Raw genomic sequence first — 21,389 nt, forward strand, 5'->3', positions numbered from 1 at the left:
TTGTCTGTGTCTGTCTTCGAATCAGTTGGATCAAGAAATATTCCAGGCTGATTTCAATATAACACGGTGAAGGACCATAGGCCAAGAGGCAAAACATTATATTTAAGAGCAGATCTGTGTTATAGGGTTATTCCAAAATTCTGTCACCGTTTTTATTTTTTTTTTTATCTTTTTTTTTTTTTTTTCAAGGGGATATTACAAGGCCATTTATGAAATCAAGCATATCTCCACTGAACTGTTATTTCAAGGGATTTGGATGGAATTTGGCTTGTCAGAGTCGTCCTGGGATGGAGAATTCTATACAGTACAATTATCACAGATGTCACATTTTCAAACAATATTCGTTAATATTCTTTGAGTAATTTTTTTTACCCCCTAGAGTTAAGCAAGACGGCTTTTGCATTTGGAAAGAATTCTGCATATTGTATGTGAACCAAATTCTGCTGCCTTAAAGGTGATTTTCTCCAACCACAAGGCCACCCTCACACATCAGCTTTAATATGTAATACCCCAGAGGAATATACAAGAAGGTGAGATAGAAGTTTGGTTACCAAGAAATTACATTTTGGTGCTAACTCTAAGTTTCATCTGGTCTGATCTCAAAAGAAGCAGCTGCAGTGTTAGCCAAAGTAAACTGGGACCTGAGAAGCAGTGTCTGGGATGCCTGAGGAAAGGCAACAAACGTCAGTGTGCCCACCATTTTCACTGTCTCATGGCTGACCGACTAATCCCAGATATTCCTCCATGATCTAAACCTGCCGTCCTCTTAAGCAATAGAACAACTGTGGCATTGTGTCCCTCCACTAAAGGAGTCTGTGATTCATTTACTGGCAGTGCTTTCTGGATCCTTGTCCTTTATTTTTCTCATCCTCTGCACTCTAGTGCGCTTCATCATGTCAAAACCCAACTGGTTTCTTTGTATAATTGTGTTTATAGAATCCAACATGAATCCAACGCTTAGGTATAACCATATTCATTTGTTTTAAATATGATTTTACTGTTTCAAGAAATAGGAATTGTACCTCCAAGTTTAGAGTTTGAGTTTGGCAGAATTTTAGAATTCTCTATTGATAGAACTGGTCATTTGTGTCATGACACCATCTCTTTGAAATGATGCAAGAGTGCTCTCTGCTGGCTAAAGTAAGGAGGGTTATAATTATACTTAAACACTGTACATTGATATTGAGGTTGGAATGATACCTATTTTTATCTAATTTGTCTTTTGGCATAAAAATGTTTGCATAAATCCCTCTCTGTCTTCTGTTTGCCTAGTTTTTCATACATATATATATATAGAGAGAGAGAGGGAGAGAGAGAGAGAGAGAGAGAGAGAGAGAGGGAGGATCCTTTAATACGGGAAATTGTGCTTATTATTTGACAGTGTTTTACCTTCAAATGTGAAAACATGTTAACAGAATTTCAATCAGGCGAAAGCTTGGCAAAAAATATGACCCTCTCGACCCACTCTGCTCCTTCTCGCCAGGTCTGCTTCACCCTGGTGCCAGATCAGCTGTTTACAATGGGAGTGAAGAGATGAGCCTGCAGCCAGCAGCCCTGTCCCTGCAGTTGCTGCCACTGGACGTTTACTGATTCATGCTATCCAGAAGACAATGCCTCTGTCTCCCAGACACCACTTCTGAGGACCACGCCTTCACAGCACACATTGTGCACCATGGCAGGAGAGACTCGGCCGATGCACACCGTCAAAGAGCCGGACGCTGAGTCCACACTGCAGGATGAGGGAACGGTGCTGGAACAACAGAGTGACACTACAGCACAGGAGTCTTCAGAGCACTTTTCAAGCACAGACACTGATGCCAGGGCCAGCAGCAGAGGGCCGAAGATTGATAAAGTAAAGAAGGAAAGGGACGGTACTCAACAGCGCGAGGCTGTTATACGGCCACAACAAGCAGGGAAAATTGACTTCAGATCATTACAGAACCGATCAAAATTCACCACTGACAGGACTTGGTCTGGTAGCAAAGGCAGTCCTCAATCGCCAAGTGGAAAAGGACGCAATCGAGAGAAGAGCAAACGGTCTGGAAAGGCAGATCGTAGCAACCCACAGCACCTGTACAGTCTTAGCATTACAAATCCACGCTCCAACCTCAACATTGGTATTGCCTACCCACAGCAGAAGGTTTCACCGGCGAAAAAGCTGGAGACCAGTCGTGGCCCAGTCTCGGGCAGCTACCAATTCCACACTCCCAGTATACCTGAGAGAGAGGTCGAGATCCAGCAAGAAGAGCTCAATTATAGCCGCTGTTTCCAGGAGGCCTCTTCTAACATTACCTCCTCAAGCTATACCTCACAGGCCCTGGGTTCCTCAAGCGGGACGCCGTCGCACCAACACCCACCCCTGTCACAACAACAGCAGCCTGCTGCCATGGAGAACAACAGTGTTCAGAACGGTAGTCAACTGATCCTGGCTGACTTCCAGCTGACTGGCTCTAACACATGGCAGTCTCCTGAAAGGACTTTTAACGGTGCTAACTACGGAGTTTCTTCCCAAAAATCCACTGCACTTACAGAAGCCAGTAAGTCAAGTGCATTTATGCCAGCTCCATTTCAATACGGATATCACTTTCTGGAGGAATCGACCTCTGACTCCTTTCCCTGTGAACAGAACCCGCAATCCCAAGACTTTACAGACTCTTCTCTCGGTTCTGTTCACGTGACCCACAACTCATTTCCGCTGATGCCCGGTGAGGGACAGAACCTTGTTCCGAACAACACAAATTTTGGTAACGAACAGCAGTCGGAGCACCGGACCTCTTATTCTCACACCCAGCAGCCCCAGTTTATTCAAGGGGTGGCATCCACCATCCAGTGCCCGAGGAATCTGAGCGAGGACTCAGCCAGCAGTGACAGCTCTGGGTCCAGCTCACAGCAGTCAGAGCAAGGGAAAGGCGCCCTGCCAGAGGGTGACGCTGCTCGACAAACGGACAGTAGGGACGCGGCAGTCGCCTCAGGTACTAAGAGGAACTGTCACCCCAAAAACACAACTGCCAACCAAAGAACACTCATCCAAGCAAGTGTGCACCACACGAGAAACATTCAGCAAGGCCCCGCCTCCCAAATGCACTTTTCCAACAAATCATTCAGCAATGCTCCATCTAGCAATGTTCTCACGGGCTCAGTTTCATATGATAAAACCATAAACAGCAAAGTTTTAAATAGGATACCACACACCTGGGAGGGGCCTAATAAGACATATTCTCCAGCAGAGCAAAACAGTATTCAGTACAGTGATATAAATAAGTTTCAGTTTCAGAGCCAGCCTGTGCTCGACAAAAGACAAAATACGTCTAAAAATAGTAGAATGCCCTGGCAGCAGATTCGACCAAGCGCCGCAATGCCTAACCAAAACCGAATTGACATAACAAGGCCAATGGGCAATCAAAAAATGGCTTACATGGTCTCTCCTTCTGACTGGCAGGATGACGGTAAATCACATAAACACAGTTCCCTGAAAAACCCCAGTTTTTTCCAAAACAACAGGACTAGCGAAGGCTTTTCTAACCAAAGGCAGGAGACTGTAAAGCATAACAGCACTGTCTCTACTTTCAAAGTAGAGATGAGCCAGGTGTGTGAGTCCAAAAGCAAGGCTGTATATTTTGGGCTTAATCAGTCTCTTCCGGCATCATCGTCATCGAGAAGCTACAGCTATCCGCCATTACAAGTTCCACAGATGGGACTAATGATGGTGTCACCTTACGAATCCCCTTTGCCTTCCCCGGTTCACACCCCCGCATCCAGTAGTACGTGCTCATCCCTCTCCCCGGCCTCCACTAGCCCCGTTAACATCAGTTCAGAGGACAGTCAAATTTCAAAAACAGCACCCCCTCATCCATTTTATCACCAGACCCAAGCCAACAAAACACAAATACCTTCAGATCACTTGAACGCTCATCCTCACCAGTTCCATTCAGAAGCTCAGAGAAACCTTCCTTATGCGCCAGAGCGGCCAAAAGATGACATGATGAGCTATGTGCAAAATAGCCTGCATCCAAAAGCGACAATAGAAGGAAGCAAAGGTTACATCGACAGTTTCGGAATGGAGCACCTCCAGCCTCCGCCACCGTACTCTGCACATCAGCTCTTTGCCACCTCATTAGCCACAGCGAATCTTGACCAGTTAGATGTGCTTCTAACATGTAAGCAGTGTGACCAGAATTTCAATAACCTGGCTTCATTTCTGGGACATAAACAATACTGTTCGCAGAACGCATTCGCACAAAATGACCTCAAAGACATAACAAAGATGGAGGACACCAGGAAGTTCCACCAGGAACCAACGAAGGCAGCGTCATCTGTGTCAAATGTTTCTATGTCGAGATGCCCATCTGAACTTCACCTGTCTCTGTTGGGTCTGAATAAAAATGGAGAACTTATATCAGATAGTGAAACAAAAGGAGACACCAAGGACGATCCAATGAAACTCAGCTTGTTCTCAGGATCTGGTAACCTCCCTGCCCCTCTTCCTGAACTAGAAATGGAGGATGCAAAATTAGACAGCTTAATCACAGAAGCCTTAAATGGACTGGGATACCAGTCGGACAATGCGGAGATAGACAGCAGCTTTATAGATGCATTTGCTGATGATGATCTCACCACTGTCAAAGCCATATCAAATAAACAATGTGTGAAAACCAAAGAGTCCCTTGTATTTGAGACCAAAAGTAAACAAGCAACAGGTGATGATAGGTCTTTCACCCGTGGAAAGTATTTTTATGATTCCGATGGTGAGAGCCCTAAGACAGATAAACAGTACACAGAGAGCAAGCTGGAGAAAATATCTCTGAATTTGGAACAAGACAAGAAAATTAATATAAAAAAAGAAGTCTCTCATAAAAATTCAAGAAGTGCCTCGAGGGAGAAGACAAGGGAACAAGACAGTAAAGTGAAAGAGGCAAGAAAACTGTGCAAGAACGAGGATGAAAACTCAAGTGCCCCAAGATTTCTCCTAACAAGCAAGTTTTCTGAACGCTGTGGTGTTAAAAGCTTTCCGGACAGCTCTGCACTTCGAGGGTCAGCACCCTCACAAACCTCAACATCGCCAACCTCAAGGACTGCAGTGAAAGAAAGCAAAAGAAAAGGCACTGGAGGAGGTACTTGGAGTAAGGAACTTATTCACAAAATAGTTCAGCAAAAAAATAAGCTCCATAAGCTACATGTTAAAGGTACCAAAAACCTCCAGTTTTCCTTGGTGATGGAAAGACTAACTCCCACCGTGCAGAATCCTGCTTTTGGAGAATATGACTACGTCTCAGATTCGGACGATGAATGCGAGCCTGTAAAGATTGCAAGCCAAGGCCGGCTGAATCAAAGCAGTCGGTGTAAATACACGTACACTAAAGAGTGCAAATGGCGAGCGAGGAGTGAAAGGGACCAAGCCGCGTGGAGGCATGAATCAAAGGAGTGTTTTGAAGTGAAAAAAAGTGAAGAGGTTTCTCTTTCACCTGACAAGCATGGTCCTCACCAGAGACTCAGAAGACGGGGTAGCAGGTCATCGACAAGCAGCGAACTCAGCACATCTGTGAGTGTTTCAAGTGACAGTATTAATAGCCCCAAAAGCACTGATCGCACCGACTCGGACTGTGAGAAGAAGGCGGACGGCAAAAAGAAAGACTCACTCTCGGAGCAGAAGTCCAATGAAAGGTCCTCCCCACACAAATTGTGCAGAGAGTCCGGCACACTCGCACTGACATTCACTAAATCGGTCAAAAAATATAATCCAGACAAGCCCATTCTCTCTGATAACAAAGGTATTACAGAGAATCCGGCAAAGTATCATGTAGAAGCAGACTTTACTGTTCCGACATCTTCCTCACAGGTAAAGGAAACAACCGCATCCTTTGAAAAAAGCAAAAACTCAAATACAAAATCGAGAGAGAATGCAACAGCGGAGTGCAAAGAACCCGGCAAAGCTGTTACTCCATACAGTGACACCTTAGAAAGCACAGACAATCTGTGCCCCAAAGAAGAGCCGGCTCAGTATTGCGGCACAGATAACAAGGGGCTCCGGTGTGACTCGCACTCTCCTACGGTCGACAAAGAAGCTGATTTCAATATTGACAGAAACACAAAGGCCAGACGGAAAGACGGGACCCAAGTCCGACTGCCAGAGCTATCGGAGAGTACTACGTTTAAAAAACAGAGTGATAATGTTTGCATGGCGAAGGAGGGAATCGCTTTAGTCGGTGACCTGGACGCACACAAGCAGGCATCTCTCTGCTCCTCGTTGATGGATGAGGTGTGCCTATCACCGACAGAAACCCAAGGCCCCTTGATACAAAAAGATACGCTTCCCCTCATGCCCTACCCCCTGGATCAGGAACAGGGGCTCATGAAATCCCCTCTTACGTTTGACACTTCATCAATGTTTGGGGACCTCACAGGATTTGACAGTGGGCTTTACACAGATGTGCCAATTCAAAAAGATGGATTTCATTCTATTGAGACCCCGGTTGATAAAAAGGAGGAGTTTGTGTCGTCATTTTCTCCCTTTCTGGAACACCGAGACTGGGGCTTAATCGTAAGTCCGGTGCTACCAGACGAGATATCCGAGTACAAAGGCAACTTCGAGAAATCTAATGAAAAGAAACCTGATTACAATCATGTACCTTTGTCGCTTCCAGAAAAAATAATAGACTACACAGCAAATCTCAGCAGCTGTGCTTCAGAGGATGAGTTGGAGATAAAGAGAATTGTGAATGAGCTTGAAAACCAGCTGCAGACAACAAAATTGGAAAGCCCGTCCTTGGTGGCTCGGGATGTCCCTAAACAGCTGCAAATGAGCAAATTTTCCCCTTTACGACTAGACGAAGAGTCCGAGAGTGAAAGTTCCAATTTGACTATGACGGGCGCCGTGCAAACCATAGTGAGTCCCGTGACAAGTTTGCCCACAGAGCCTTACGCTGAACCTGGACTCCCATGGTCCAGTCCATTCCAGTTCGAGCTGATGGGGGAAAACCAGAGTCCCCGCACTTCAATTCACAATGAAACAGGAGAACTGGAAGATTTTGCCAAAAAGGAGGACAATGCTACAAACATAATAACCACAGCCTCACAAACTGTTCTAACCAAGCTCAACAATGACAATCAGTCAGAGGAAATGAAGCCTGAAAAGGACATTTCTTTAGAGACAAAGGAAGAAATTCTGGAGCAGAAACAATACACAGAAAACCTGATGAAAAGCCTCGAGGTGATTTCTGATTCTATATTCAAAAAAGAAACCATTATATCAGAACACAAGGATCTGAATGTCACCTCCCTCCCAAGTCCAAAACAACCAGAAATTGAATGTCAAGAAGCCGATCCATTTGAGAAAGAAGATGGCCCTGAAAAGGAAGTAATGACTGGGAAGGAGACCGTATTATCGCCTTCAAATATCAAAGAGCCGACGGCTGATATTGAATTCATTCTCACTAAGTCACAGCCATCTCTCTCTAACTGTTCTGACCGCACAGCTGACGTTGAGCAGTCAAGTGAGCCTGCGGAAAACAATATTAGCAAGGCTGAGACTCGAGTCGTGTCTGAGAGGGATATGACTGAGAATAATAATAATTTGATTGAATCCAGTCACTGCTCCAGTGTGGTGACACCTGTCTTAAATTCTCTCACCGAGTCCTTTGTGACCAGTAATGCAGAGGAAAATCTAAATCAGCTATTTGAAAACAATTGTGATCATCCACAGCATTTAACAGATAACCCAGAGGGAGCAGAGGCACTGAAAGAAATATCTGGTCACTGCAGCAGCCGTCATCCCTCCACAGCTCTTCTTGACTCCAGTGTAGACTTTGGCAAGAGAGCAGAGGGTGTGATGAAAATAGCAACGGGAGAAGAATCCACCGAAATACATAATGATCCCAATGACACGGAAGTTGAGTCCACAGACAGGGAGATCAAGGAGGAAACAGATGAAACTTCAAAAAAGCTTAATTTGTTTGGTCTATCTCCCTCCGAGACCTCTGTCAATGCTAAGGCATACACTCGTAGTCCGAGGGCCGACGTGTCGGTGGAGATAGTCACTACAGACAAGCCGTGCAGTCCAATACTGGTGGAAAACAATCCAGAAAGTACCAGTAGCTGCTCATACTTTGAATCAGTTCAATCAACTAAGGGTCAACACGGTCTTATTATCATGACTGATGGTATCATTGACAGAGAAACCAAAAGTTACTCTTGCAAAGTTCTTCCATTCAGTGACTCCATGAAAACTGAGCAATGCCTCAAATTTGACATGATTCAAAAACAAGAGGAGATTTTAGGTGTTCAGGAGATCAAAGAACATGTTCCATTGGACTTTATGGCATGTGAAGAGAACTCACCGTGCAGAAAAGAAGTTGAAGGAAGTCAGTGTCACTTGCCACAAACAGCTCCGCCCACCAGTCCTCCATTAAAAACCTCCCATCAAGCAACCACGCAGAAATTAGACCTAGAAGGGGAAACGTGCCAACCGCAAAGCAAACTTAATATCCCTGTTCACCTGGACGCAGGTCAAAATATGACATCCCATGTAAGCAAAACTGAATATCAAGAGGAGGTTCAAAAGAGTGATGAAAAAATGAGTCAAATAAAAGGAACGGAGTATTCTCTTATTAGCCCACCTGCCCTGGACCTGAGAGTAACTGATTGTAAAATCTCTAGATCTGATGCCGTCATAACCCCTCCTCCTCCTGTGTCCAGCTCAGCCAAACCCCCGGCAGGATCAGATAGCCTTGAGAAAAGCAGTTATGATTTTAAGCTTTGTCCCCTCAACTACAGCAGCCTGACAGATGAACCCCGACAACCGAACCAATATAGCTACATGGCCATTTCACCAGCGAGTAAACCTGTGGAAAATCACGAAGCGAAGCTGAGTCTGAAAGATGACCGTAAAGCCTGTGACATAAGTGTTAACCCTGCGCTAATTTTCAACAAAACTGAAACAGCCATTGACACAGCAATGTCACTGAACTCAGATCCAGCAGCTCAACACAGTTTCACAGACGAACCGTTGGCCGTACAGGAGAATATGAAATTCACGCGTCTCCCATTGGGTCTTTCAGATGAAGTCAAAACCACAGATGACTCAGCTGGTGATTTAAAAGGAGACTGCCACGATTCGATCAAATCCGATGAACATTTACACACACGTGCTCAAAATGTGGCAAAGGTCGACTCTGCAATTTTCAGCCCTCAAGAGATTCGGGTGGAGGGCAGGACACTTCTCACTAAAGATATTGCAGATGGTCTACTCGCTCCTGAAAAACTCCCTGTCAGTGAAAATGAACCAATTCCACCAGCTTCGTCAGAAAGGCAGCAAGCAGTCGAGATATCTCACCAAGTGCAAAAAGAAACATCGCAAAAAAAGATGCAGAGCAACAGTCAGCAGGGCAAAGTCCTTTGTGAAATCTGCTTGATGTGCTTCAGGACTGTGCCAGGCTTAAAGAGACATAAGGCCATGAAACATTTGGTCAGGGCAGAGAAACACATTGGTCCACAAAGCTCCACTGCACCCTATCAGGGGAATATGCTTGTTTATGAAGTAACACAAAATCCAGAGAAAGATCACAAAGATGACTCACCAACCTACCAAACGAAAATAGATGGTGTGTCTGAGAAAAGTAACACCCTCAAACCTAAGGCAGCAAATACCAAGTCGGTTCGAGCGGAAATAGCAACTGATATAAATGCAGGGGCAGCGGATGAAATACGCCATCAAAACTCTTTGTTGCCCAATAAAGCAAAAAAGAACAACAAACCTCGGAAGAACAAAAATACTGTGGCAAACATAAAACTTGATCCTTTCTCTGATGAGCTTTTGAATATACTAAAAACTGATATTCTTCAAGCTATAACTCCTGATTTCAAAAGCGGCGGACAACAAGAGCATTGCAGCTCTCCTGAGGGCGAAATCCATTCGCATCCTGACAGGCATGTTGCTGGAGCAGAGGAATTCCCCCACTCTGGTACTTCAACTTCAAACTCCGCCTTAGATAATACATCTCGGTCCCCAACAAAAGACAACAATGTACCCGCCGAAACTATGGAAGTAAATCAAATCACCGATAAGGAAGAGATTAAATGCACGGGAGTGAATGAAATTGCGAATGTGGAAAAAAGTAAAAATGACAATTTGGAAAGATCAATATTTGCAGACAAAGATATTACCAGAGATCTCGATGGGTCCAAAAAGATAGGTTCAAGAACGATGTATTCTGTGGAAGAGTTATGTGAACAAAGAGAATCAGAGGAGGAACTTGCTCAGGAGATTCTAAGAAAAGTAGCAGTTGAGATCAAGAGTGAGAAAAACACTTGCCCTTCAGATGAGGTAAATTCTCTCTCTTGTCTGGCTCCCTCTCCTATCAGTCCTCCTGGCATAAGTCCCGATCTGAAGGCCTTACTTGACGATGACACCATTTTCTCACAGTTGTTTCCCCGAGACGAGGAGGCTAAAAGGAAAAAGTGCCCGAGGGTTTACAGTAAAAGAAACAAAAGACAAAAGCTCTCGACTGAAACAAACGCAGCTCTGGAATATGCACCTTCTTCTGACACCACCTTAGAAAACAAAGATCACTTTATGGAGAGACAAGCAAAGAAAGCGCCCGCTGTCGACCAAACCAAACCCTGTGAATATGAAACAATATCTATCGATGATACAATCATGTTGAATATATGCCACAACACCAGCTTGAAGGCCGAATCCAAACCAGCGCTGGACATCGCGCAAGGTGTTCAGAAAGATGCCCTCGATGATATTGAAGAGCTAGGCAACAATCTCTTGAACCCCCTTCAAAGCACCATTGATAAATCTTCAATCGAATGGAGTGGCTCTGGTGACTTCAGTGGCTTTCACGTAGACTCCATGGTGACTTCCGACCCCTGCGCCCATAGCCTGCCCATTGCACCTTGCGCTATGCCCATTCCCGATGACACATACACAATGGAGCCCTGTGTTTCAGACAACATACAAAACTTCCACAGCATTGACATTCAGAATATCAATACCACCTTTCAGCTTCCTGAAATTCAATTCTTTGACTCCAGCAAAGACATCTCGGTGGCTCCTCCAAATGCAACTGGTGACATGGAGAACAAGGAAGAGGAAAAGTCCAAGAAACTGACCGAGCGGCGTGGCAGAAAACGGCAAGATGGTGGAATTAAGGTTAAAGATAAGCAGTACAAGTGTAAAGTGTGCTTCACTTGGTTCCTCACTCTTGGCGAGTTGAACTTTCACAAATTGTCCCACAACCCGTCACCTCCGCCAACCTGCTATATGTGTGTCCAGCGCAAGTTCAGCTCAAGAGAACAACTAAGGGACCATTTGACAGAGAAACATGCCAAAAACAAGACAGGTATCTGGACCTGTGGCATGTGCCTGAAGGAGATATCAGATGTGTGGATGTACAATGAACATTTAAGAGAGCATGCCACTCAGTTTGCTCGCAGGGGCCAGACCCAGGGCTCCATGTTAAGCATTTCAGGTTGCTTCATGCAGGAGACAGCCGTGAAGAATTTCATCACCTCTATCATGCAGCACCGTCCAAGCAAAGCCAATAGAGAGTCCAGTAAAGCCACTAAAGAACAGGAAAAAGCTGTTGCTGGAGGCAGCACTGTGGGAGAGGGGAAAACCTCTGAGGAGGCCGAGCCAAAACTTCCCAAAACCAAAAACAGCAGTGGAGTAGGTGGGAGGCAGAACACGTTAACCCCGCTTGAGGTTCTCCATAAAACCGACACATCTAAAAGTGTGGAGATGCATCCCAACTGCAAGGACCCCTCGAGGGACTGCCACCACTGCGGAAAGAGATTCCCCAAACCCTTCAAACTGCAGAGACATTTAGTGGTTCATAATTTGGAGAAGATTTTCCTGTGTCACAAATGTCCCGTCTCGTATCAGGAGGCTCAGGACCTTAAGGAGCACCTGAAGAGGGCTCATGAAGAGGTGGATGAGCTGGATTCGAAACATACCACTCTTTACACCTGTGAGCTCTGTGCTGATGTCATGCACGTGATTAAAAAGTCCTTCATATGCAGCACCTGTAACTATACCTTCTCCAAGAAGGAGCAGTTTGATCGTCACATGGAAAAACATCTGTCGGGCGGAAACAAAATTTTTAAATTCAGAGGTGTTCTCAGACCTGTCAAAGTCTCTGTATCCAAAGAAGATGAATGTGATTCCCCGGCAAGTAAAAAGAGAAGGATTCTCTCTGACAGCCTGCAAGACAACAGTTCAGACAGCGGCATTGCCAGTGTATGCTCATTGCACCTAAACCAAAACTCTGAAACACAGTCTTCCAAACAGTCTGTTTCCACCCTAGATGATTCCACGCAAACCATCGTGAATGAATATCACTGCGATGCGAACAGTACAAATGTGAAGACAGAGGACATTGCCGAGGACTATTCAGAACTACTTGTGGAGCTGGAGAAATGTATTCATATGGAGTCCGCGACACCCAAAGAGGAGGAAATTGACCAACCTCCATCACCTAATCTTGATAAAGAGAATAATGGAAGCTCAATTACTGAATCATTTGATGTGAAAGAAGAGAATGAGTCTGTCTGTATTAGAACGGAGATGACCTCATGGTCCAAAGAGAATAGCAGTGTGGTGGAGATAATTAAAGGGAGGGAAGCCTCCGCTGAAGGTGACACAGCTGAGGCAGAAGAAAGAACAGATTCAATTCCACCCGGTGAGGATTCTGTTGTCAACTCGAGAGAGCCCGAGTCAAAAAAGCAAGAATTAGAAGCAGATATGATAGACCAGCAGAGAGACGACAAGGTGCAGATGCACGCTACAAAAGCCTCCAGCAATGTCCTCAAACATCAAACGTTATGTCTCGGTGCTGTACAAGAGGGTGGCAGTGAAATGAAAGACAAGATTGCCCAACTCAAAACAACTGATAACGGCAAAAACAGCGCTACAACTGGCGGCGCAAAAACTGTAGAATCGACGCCAGTCCTCCTCTCCAAGATTTCCCCACATACCTCAGCCATAAATGAAGACAAAGAATCATTGAGAACACAGAAAAAGAGAAAAGACGTGAAATCCCCCCAGAGCCTGCAGAGAGTTTCCTTTCCAACCACACAAGAGAACTTCGGTGTCGACTCTCGGGTCAAAAAGAAGTATCGTCCCACCAAGAGTGTCAATCCCTCATTGCAAAGAAAGTCAGATGGACCCAACGATTACCCCGTGCTGTCCTCAGTGCGGGATGATGTTGTGAGCAACAAAATAGTGTCAAAATGCAAGACGTCAACCTTGGGTATGCAATTCAAAAGAAGTTTGCTTGACAGCTGTACGCCAAAGAAAGCCGAGATTGTGAACTCTCTTAATGGGGATTACAAAGCCAAAAAGGGACCTCTGGGACGGCCTTTTCATGCCTCCATTTCTAAAGTGTCCTCGGTTCCAATGAACAATGCCTTGAATAAATCTAGACCAAAGCAGGGGGTTAGGTCAGTGGAGACTCACTCGTACAGGACTGCAGAGTCCCAGAACCACCTCCTAAGCCAGCTGTTTGGCCAAAAACTCACTAGCTTTAAGATTCCTTTACGGAAGGACACGTCAGAATCTATTAACTGAGTGGGGTTTGAGGGATCTGTGAAAAAGAGACTGTAAATTTCACAGTCATCAATGTTAAGACAATTCATTATGGTGAATGAGTTTGCACAGCTCTTTTCTGTGAAATGCTATCTTTAAATACTTACATAGTCACTTTATGTCTTCTTTGTATATGTGTTTTTTTCACACAAATGTGAGGACTAATAACAGATATGAATTTTGGGTCGGAAATGAATATGTTAGTTGGAAAAATCATTTTGCTTTTTCTGCTTTTCTTTTGCCGGATATTATCTGTTTCACAGATTCTATTTCAGTTACCAAAAGGAAAGTAGAAAAAGAATACTTGAAGATACAGCAACCATTTTCCATTTTGCATTTGTAATTTCAAAAAGGACCAAATGATCAAATAATTTCCCTGGACTATTGTCTTCTACATGCTTCCAACATATTCATTTTGTATTATTTTTAACATTACTGCACTGCATTGACATTCATCATATTAGCCTTTTGTATAAACATTACCTGGTGCTACATTGTTTTGTTTGTAATGTGAATGCCAATGTCCTCAGAAGGGAACATGAGACCTGTAGCAGTTACAGTACATGCATCCAAGTGTTTTTACTGGTTCTCTGTAATAATTTACTGAAGATACTGTGTAAACCCTCCAAGTACTTCATATGCAAGAACATAGAAAATGAAATTAGGAAAGATTCCATTGTATAAACTCAGGTGCATACAAGGGCATCGCAGTCCCAAGACCTGTAATCGGAGTTCTTCCCGTGCACTGATAATACCACACAAAAATGACAAACTCAATCATCTGTGTCTTCAACTCCAACTGTTTAATTATGAATAGTATTTACTTGGACAACAAAGGTGCTTTATCTTGTTTATACTGTATGTATCTTATATTGTATAATATTGTAGGTAGATTATTGTTTGGTGTAATGCTTATTGTCAAAGTTTTATTTTAATAATGTGCAAAAGATTCAAGGTAAGAAGAAAGGGAAATGCAGTGCCTCTTGCAAGCTGTAAAGTGGTTCTCTAAGTGCCTCTTTTATAGTTGTTTATTAAAGATCTGTATTGGTCTCTCTTTTCTGTTCTTCTTTCGTTCTTCCCCATCTCATGCAGACACTCTATGCAATGAATGCGAATGGCTGAACCCAGAAACAGGTGCACATACAGAGAATAACACTATCTAATACTTCTTTTGGCCACAGATAGGCACTTCCAGCTAGACGGGTCTGACTTTACATCTATTAGACATTTAAGACAAGATAGAACCTTCCATTGATTCAGCCTTCTTTTAGTCTACGAGGCAAGAAGTTGTCACTTGTGTTGTGTTGCTCTCTCACCATGTGTAAAATGGCTTCTTTTCCTACACGAAACTTTTTTTATCATCACATAGGAATAAAAAGCCATAGTGCACAGTGGCACAGGTGTGGAAACACAGTGGCATGATGGTGAAGAGGAGCTGCATCTCTCATCATCCTCTGACCTCCAATGATACCTGAGAAAAGGGCAGGGGGCGGGGGTTACTGGTGGTTTTGGAGAGAGAGTCAAAAAACAAAATGGAAGTTATTTTCTTTGTCAAGAACCCCATCTAATCTCACACAGTAGGCCCCTGTGGTGACAGTATATCTCGGGAAAACTGTGTCAATGCTTCATGTCAGCTGACCTAACGTGTGGAATTTCAACCACTAACTTGAGTCTGCAGGGGTCCTGGAACCAGATATATTAAGTTTCATGTTGATTCATGACCAAATTTTCCTGTATGTCAGGTTTTTTTCTCTATCCATATCTTGTTTTCATATATATATTTCTTTTTCTTTGCCCAATCTTAATTATGTGCTTGTTCACACACTGGTGCTTAACGTCCACAAACAGCTCAATAAATGGAGTTTAACAAACCCCGAAAGAGCTGATTTCTACGTGAATAGCTGTTGCCATTCATTTGCTCCGCAGACACAGAAATGAAAAGGAAGTGGCAAAAAACCACAATGATATAATGAGATGTTGAGATGCTGGAGAAGTTGAGGGGAGGAGCGATACTTTATTTGGGTTTCTCAGCAGCACGGCAACTAAAACAATGACACATGTTGGCTTAAATGAAAAAATGTGACTGAAACTAATACCATTCTTTGTTACGATCTTCAGACAATGAACACATTTAAATAATAATCAGAATGATAACTTCAAGCTGGCAGGGAGCACGTCAGTCAGGGGCTGTGAATACCAGATGCCACCCGACGCCACAGGAATACGCAGCACTCTATTCTGCTATAACCATAATCTAACAGCGTTTGTCGCTCCATCAAGGCTCTGTGAACCGAGCCCAGGTCAGCCATAGGCTCAGTCAGTAAGTTACAAGCTCATCATGTAATTGTATAAGGACACATAAAGTATTGACATGATGAGGTAAGAATTATTTCACAGCCTAAACTGGAACTACACAGTCTGCGGCTACACACGGACTCACTGCACTTTTAAGATAACGGATTTCTGTGTGGGGAAGAAGAAATCGTACTGTGTGTGTTCGGATGTGCGCATGACATCTATCTCTGGCCCAAGGTGGAGAGCATTTTCCTACATGCGCAAAAAATTCCGGTATATCTTCATAAAACATAAAAGTACATTTTCAAGTTACTCTGAGACGTCATCAGTCACTTGAATGTTTGTAGAAACAGTTTCGCAATCTCATAAATACTACTAAGCAGCCAAAATATGTGTATTGATTCTGAGGTGTGGAAGAAACAAAACCAAGCCGTGGCCCGACATCCGACAAGAATTTCGAACAAAGGCAATATGTGAACTTGAAGGACTCTTTCCATGCCTGCCACTCACTGCTCAAGAATTATACAACAAAGAAAATTTCCAGAATTTCCATTTTGATGGCAGATGTTTTCCGTCTTGACCTTTACTGCACTACAAGCAAAATAAATTACAAACAGCAATTTAAAAGTTTTCATGAGCGTGTTACGCCAAGGAGATAAGTCATATTTGGTGACAGCAAAAAAAAAAAAAAAAAACAACTTCCTGTCCAGAACAGCATATGCCCCTCATTACAATTTGGATGATTTGTATTTTCATTGTATGAAATTATATAAACAAACAATTTGAAAGATCTGAAAATAAAGGCTGTACAGACATTCTACACGATAATAAATTTTGGTTCTGTTTTTTAGATTGTAAAGTAATTCTAAAAATATATAATATTATAATATAATATAAAATAATAATAATAATACAATATAAATACTATAATGGTGATAATAATTATATTATATTATATTATATTATATTATATTATATTATCATCAGCTATATTATATATAGCATCAGCATCAAAGTTGACATCTGACGTCATCATTCACAATTAAGATGTCAGCAATATAGATATTTATTTAACTGGTGTATTAATGCTTCCATAGTAAATCGGCGCACCATCTATGGGTGATGTCATCCTGGATTTTACCTCCTCTGCAGCGCATCTCCTCCTGATCCTGTGGTCACCAGGAATCGTATGTGGAGACAAAATTAAATCAGAAAAATATTTTGTTACAGTTTAGCCCAGAATATGATACATAGAATGAGTAGGAACCCCATGCAGGATACCCCCTCCTTATACCGTCAGCCATCCTTTTATCATTTGATCTACGAAGAAATTCTCAAGAGGCACAGTCATGCAGGAGCATGACAGGCACGCTTTGCACTTTGAAGTAGAGTGACATTATCAGTATGTATCGTCTTGAAATAGCATCTCTTCTCTTTCCCACTCACCCTATCAACGAGTCTCCCTCCTTTCCCATGTAATCTACAACTTTTTTCCCCTTTGTCTATTTTCTTCTGGTGACACCCTCATTCCCTTTCTCCTGCTTCTCCCCTCTCATTCATTTATTACTCAGGGCCTCACTCGTCTCTCCATCTTTTCCTAAAACCCTTATCTCACCCATTCACCTGTGATTTTGTTTGTATTCCTCTCTCTTGCATTCTCCCCCTGTTTCCATTTTCACTTCCTTCATGCTACCTTTCCACATTTTCCCCTCTTTTTCTTTCTGTCCCCCACCCCGCCTGAACCTTTCCTCCTTCACAGTGGAGCCGGCTATTGCCTGCCTCCCAGGGAGGTTGGGAGATCAGGGGCAGATAGAGATGGGCTGCTGGTCAGCAGTAATGACACACAGGCTGAGGGGCAGGCAGGTCACCTCTGTTGGGAAATGTGAGGTTTCAGCCTTCACAGAAGGAAATAAATAAATGGATGGAGTGGGATTTGTCACACAAAGGGGAGAGATGACTGAGCAACCCATCTCCGCTCACATACACACACACACACACACACACACACACACACACACACACGCTGGTGGGGTAATGAATTTCCATCGGGATGATATCTGAAATCATTTGTGTTCTACAGTGCGAATGTGTATGAATAATTCAATATAAACACATTCCCCTAGTGTGAACAAAGAGGACAAAGAAATCTTTGAAATCAAGACATCAAACCAATTTTGCCTGACAACCATCAAAACAGTGCCTAACCCCCCTAACATCCTCAAATGGGAGTGTTGGCAGGCAGAAAACTACACAGGAATACTACACTCCCTCAAGACCTTCACCTGAAACAGTCGTTAAAGGAACTAGGGCAGTAGTAACATCAAAATGAATCGCTAAACAAAAGAGCAGATAAAAATAAATCACAGTGAAGTGACGATAATATGGAAGGGGGAGCATTAAAAGTCAGGCGCACTTTGTATTTCTTAATTAAAGGCCTCTCAGCAGGAAGCCAACATTCTTTGGAGACAATGGCACCTTTATCTACTCAACCATTTGTCACACCAGACGCTAGGAGGGTGAAAAAAGCTGTGTGCAGGAGCTGAAAGTACCTGTGTGATGCTTGAGGTTTACAGAGTAAATGGGGCTGCTCTGCAGAGGCTATGCAAACAAATGAAAGCCTAGTGCTGCACGTCTGCAGCAAGAGGAACCCTGCGTACAACAGCAGGTGTCATCCCAGCCACTCCGGCAGATGACACACATCTGCTTAAAAAAATAAAATAACACATCTATTCTGTGTATAGTTTGTGATCAGCTCTAGATGCTAGAAATACAGATACATTGCATGTATGTTCCATATACCGGTATATGTGCGTGTCATTTTCTAGGGGGGCAAAGAGAAATTATATTTATTTAATCAATTCATTACATTACTTTGGTGTATGTTTATGTATATATATATATCGACGGATGATGAATTGATCCGCATATGGTTATAGACGACAATCGGAGATTTGTGTTTATAATTCTGAAAATGAACTGACCCTCTATGTAGAGAAGCGTACCTGTGGATCCCCATCCTAATCTTCATCCTCTCCCCTCACTAACAGCGTACCTCCTTCATCTTCCCCTACTGCTGTATCTGTGAATCACAGAGGATCTAAAGGATATTCCCTGACATTTGATGTGCCACAAAATTGGATTTCCAGTGTCATTCTCTCTCCAAGACCCTTCATGGAGCAAAATCCATGCTTTGACTAATTGAGTAGCATGCCAACAGCCATGACTCTAAATGGATGGCTGCTGATTTTGTGACCTGCTCTTTTTTTTTCTTGCATCTGATGGCCTGTGAGTTCATTAGACGGTGCGAAGACACACATACAAAGATGGACATGCAAACACACACACTTCATTGCAAGTGATTCTTTAGTAGAAAGCCATAATTCTCTCAACGTCAGCGGTGATTGTGTTGAATGTGACCCTGCGTGTGCCTCTGTCTGGCCGTCTGTGACTCCTATCACAAATCCCAGGGCTGGAAATCAATTTCTGTCATATCAATCAGAATTGATTCCATAAACTTTGACTTTTAACAATCGCATTAACCTTTTTCAGGTGAGCGAGATGTGAGACGAAGGGGGAAACAGAGGTCTCAGTAACAGATGTTACAGGATGACTCACCACAGCTATGTCACTTGTCTGACCACCAATATCCCAGAAGGCATTGCTTTAACCTGTCAAATCTCTTATCCAGACTGAAGAAGAGCTTTGTAACAATAACGCCACAGGGGAGGAAAAAAAAAAACATATTGATAGGTTCTGTTTGTACCAAATCCCTCAGCTTTAAGCACAATCCTCTGTTATGCCCTCTGCTCCGGATATCCTGCATCTGATTTGGAACTGAAAGAAACTGAATTTGGAATTTAAGCGGTTTTCTCCCCCCGGAGGACTGGATAGAGCAGTTTTCTCTTCATTAACAACTTTATGTGTTTGTCCATCATTTATTGTGAGCATTTTCCCTTTATCATATACACACCCACATATATTCACACAGACATGCAGAAATACAGAAGTATGCATACATCATACGCACTACACACAGACATGTGCACGCATCCGCACGCGCTTCGACACATTCTAAAAACAGGTTAATTACTTTGAACAGATGAGACGCCGGCAGCAATTTAAAGCATAACAACAGGCAGCACGCAACAAAAAGAGATAATAAATGAGATCGATGATAACGTGGCATACATACCTGCATCTTTTCATTGACCAGACCCTCCCTGCTTCTGCCCTCTGGTTGTCTCTGCCCTCATCTTTCATTGAGGATGTGGATGTCCCTGCCTGTCTCTTTCTGGAAGAGAGAGAGGGGGAGGGAGGGAGAGAGAGAGAGAGAGAGAGAGAGTCTCCCTGCGATCGAGTCGGGGACCAGGGCTCAGCTGCAGAGACTGACATCATCCCTTTGAGAGAAGAGGTTTTCCCCTCCCGCTATCTGCACCCTCACTCTCTCTATGTGTCTCATTCCCCTATCTCTCTCTTTCTCACTCGCTATCTCTCTGCCTCTCTCTCGCTCTCGCTCTCTCACTCCCTCTCTCTCTCTTGCTCTCCCTCACTCTCACTCAGCCACTCACTCACTGTACAGTAGTAGACTTCCCCTATCTCTCCTCTCGCTCGCCTATGCTTCTATTTATCTCTCCTCTATCCTTCCTTTCATTTGCATCCAAGTATTGCAACTATTTTTTGCAAAACTGGCCCTAAAGGAGCACTAAAACCGGATTCAAGGATTCATGGCAGTTGTAGTTTGATTTACTCTCTAATCAACTGTTCGAATGTGTCATCAGAGGGAACTCATCAGCCAGTAATCTTTATTAATAGATGTGTCTGCCTGCAGGTCTTTCACAATTAACTTGCCCTCTTACTCTTCGTCCCCGCGTCTCCTTTCCATCTCTGTAAAAGATCAAGAGAGTAAATCAAGACTGAAGTCTAATGGGCAGCCTGCTCTTACCTATCTGTTTCTTTTAGATCAGCCAGAATGAAAGTAGAAAGGAGCTAAGCAGGGGGAGCCTCTTTGATTCCATTGAGATTGATGCCTGCTGTGGTGCCTGTGGGGGAGGAAATCGGTGTTGCTGTCCATGGTGCTGATTACAGCTGAAGGAGACATCACTAAGGACAGCAGTGACCCCGCAGACCCACAGAAAATAGCCTTGAACAGAGCAGGGAGTAAAAACCTGTTCCAGCTGCCGTGGAAACCTTGACAAATGTACATGGGCGCGCGTGCATACAAGCACATAAGAATGTGCACATGCTTAGAAGTGGACATAAACACACACATATAGAGACTTACATCCAGCCCCCCGCCTCGTCCTCTGTCTCCCGCAGGCATTTCTCTGTGTCTTAACTCATTTAGGCTTACATTAATCATTGTAAGGTAACAGTGGCAGGTGAGATTAAAATGGATTAGCCCTATTAAAGAATTGTGTGGTGCACATTACACCCAGACCCACACACATACACAGCGGTCCTCAGTTAACGTAGGCATGCGGTCCCAACGCAGCAAACAAATTAAAATGCA

At 43.6% G+C, this 21,389-nt stretch overlaps 1 protein-coding gene across 1 annotated transcript; it reads left to right on the forward strand.

Moving 5' to 3' along the window:
* Positions 1-1,657: 1,657 nt before the first annotated feature.
* On the forward strand, positions 1,658-14,639 carry znf469 (zinc finger protein 469). Its single transcript, XM_086163648.1, has one exon. The coding sequence runs from the start codon at positions 1,673-1,675 to the stop codon at positions 13,565-13,567; it is 11,895 nt and encodes a 3,964-aa protein (XP_086019774.1). The 5' UTR covers positions 1,658-1,672; the 3' UTR covers positions 13,568-14,639.
* Positions 14,640-21,389: the final 6,750 nt, after the last annotated feature.

This window comes from Fistularia commersonii, chromosome 17, assembly GCF_037954325.1.
Source record: "Fistularia commersonii isolate RoL2024-O1a breed Wild chromosome 17, RoL_Fcom_v1.0, whole genome shotgun sequence".
Classification (NCBI taxonomy): Eukaryota; Metazoa; Chordata; class Actinopteri; order Syngnathiformes; family Fistulariidae; genus Fistularia; species Fistularia commersonii.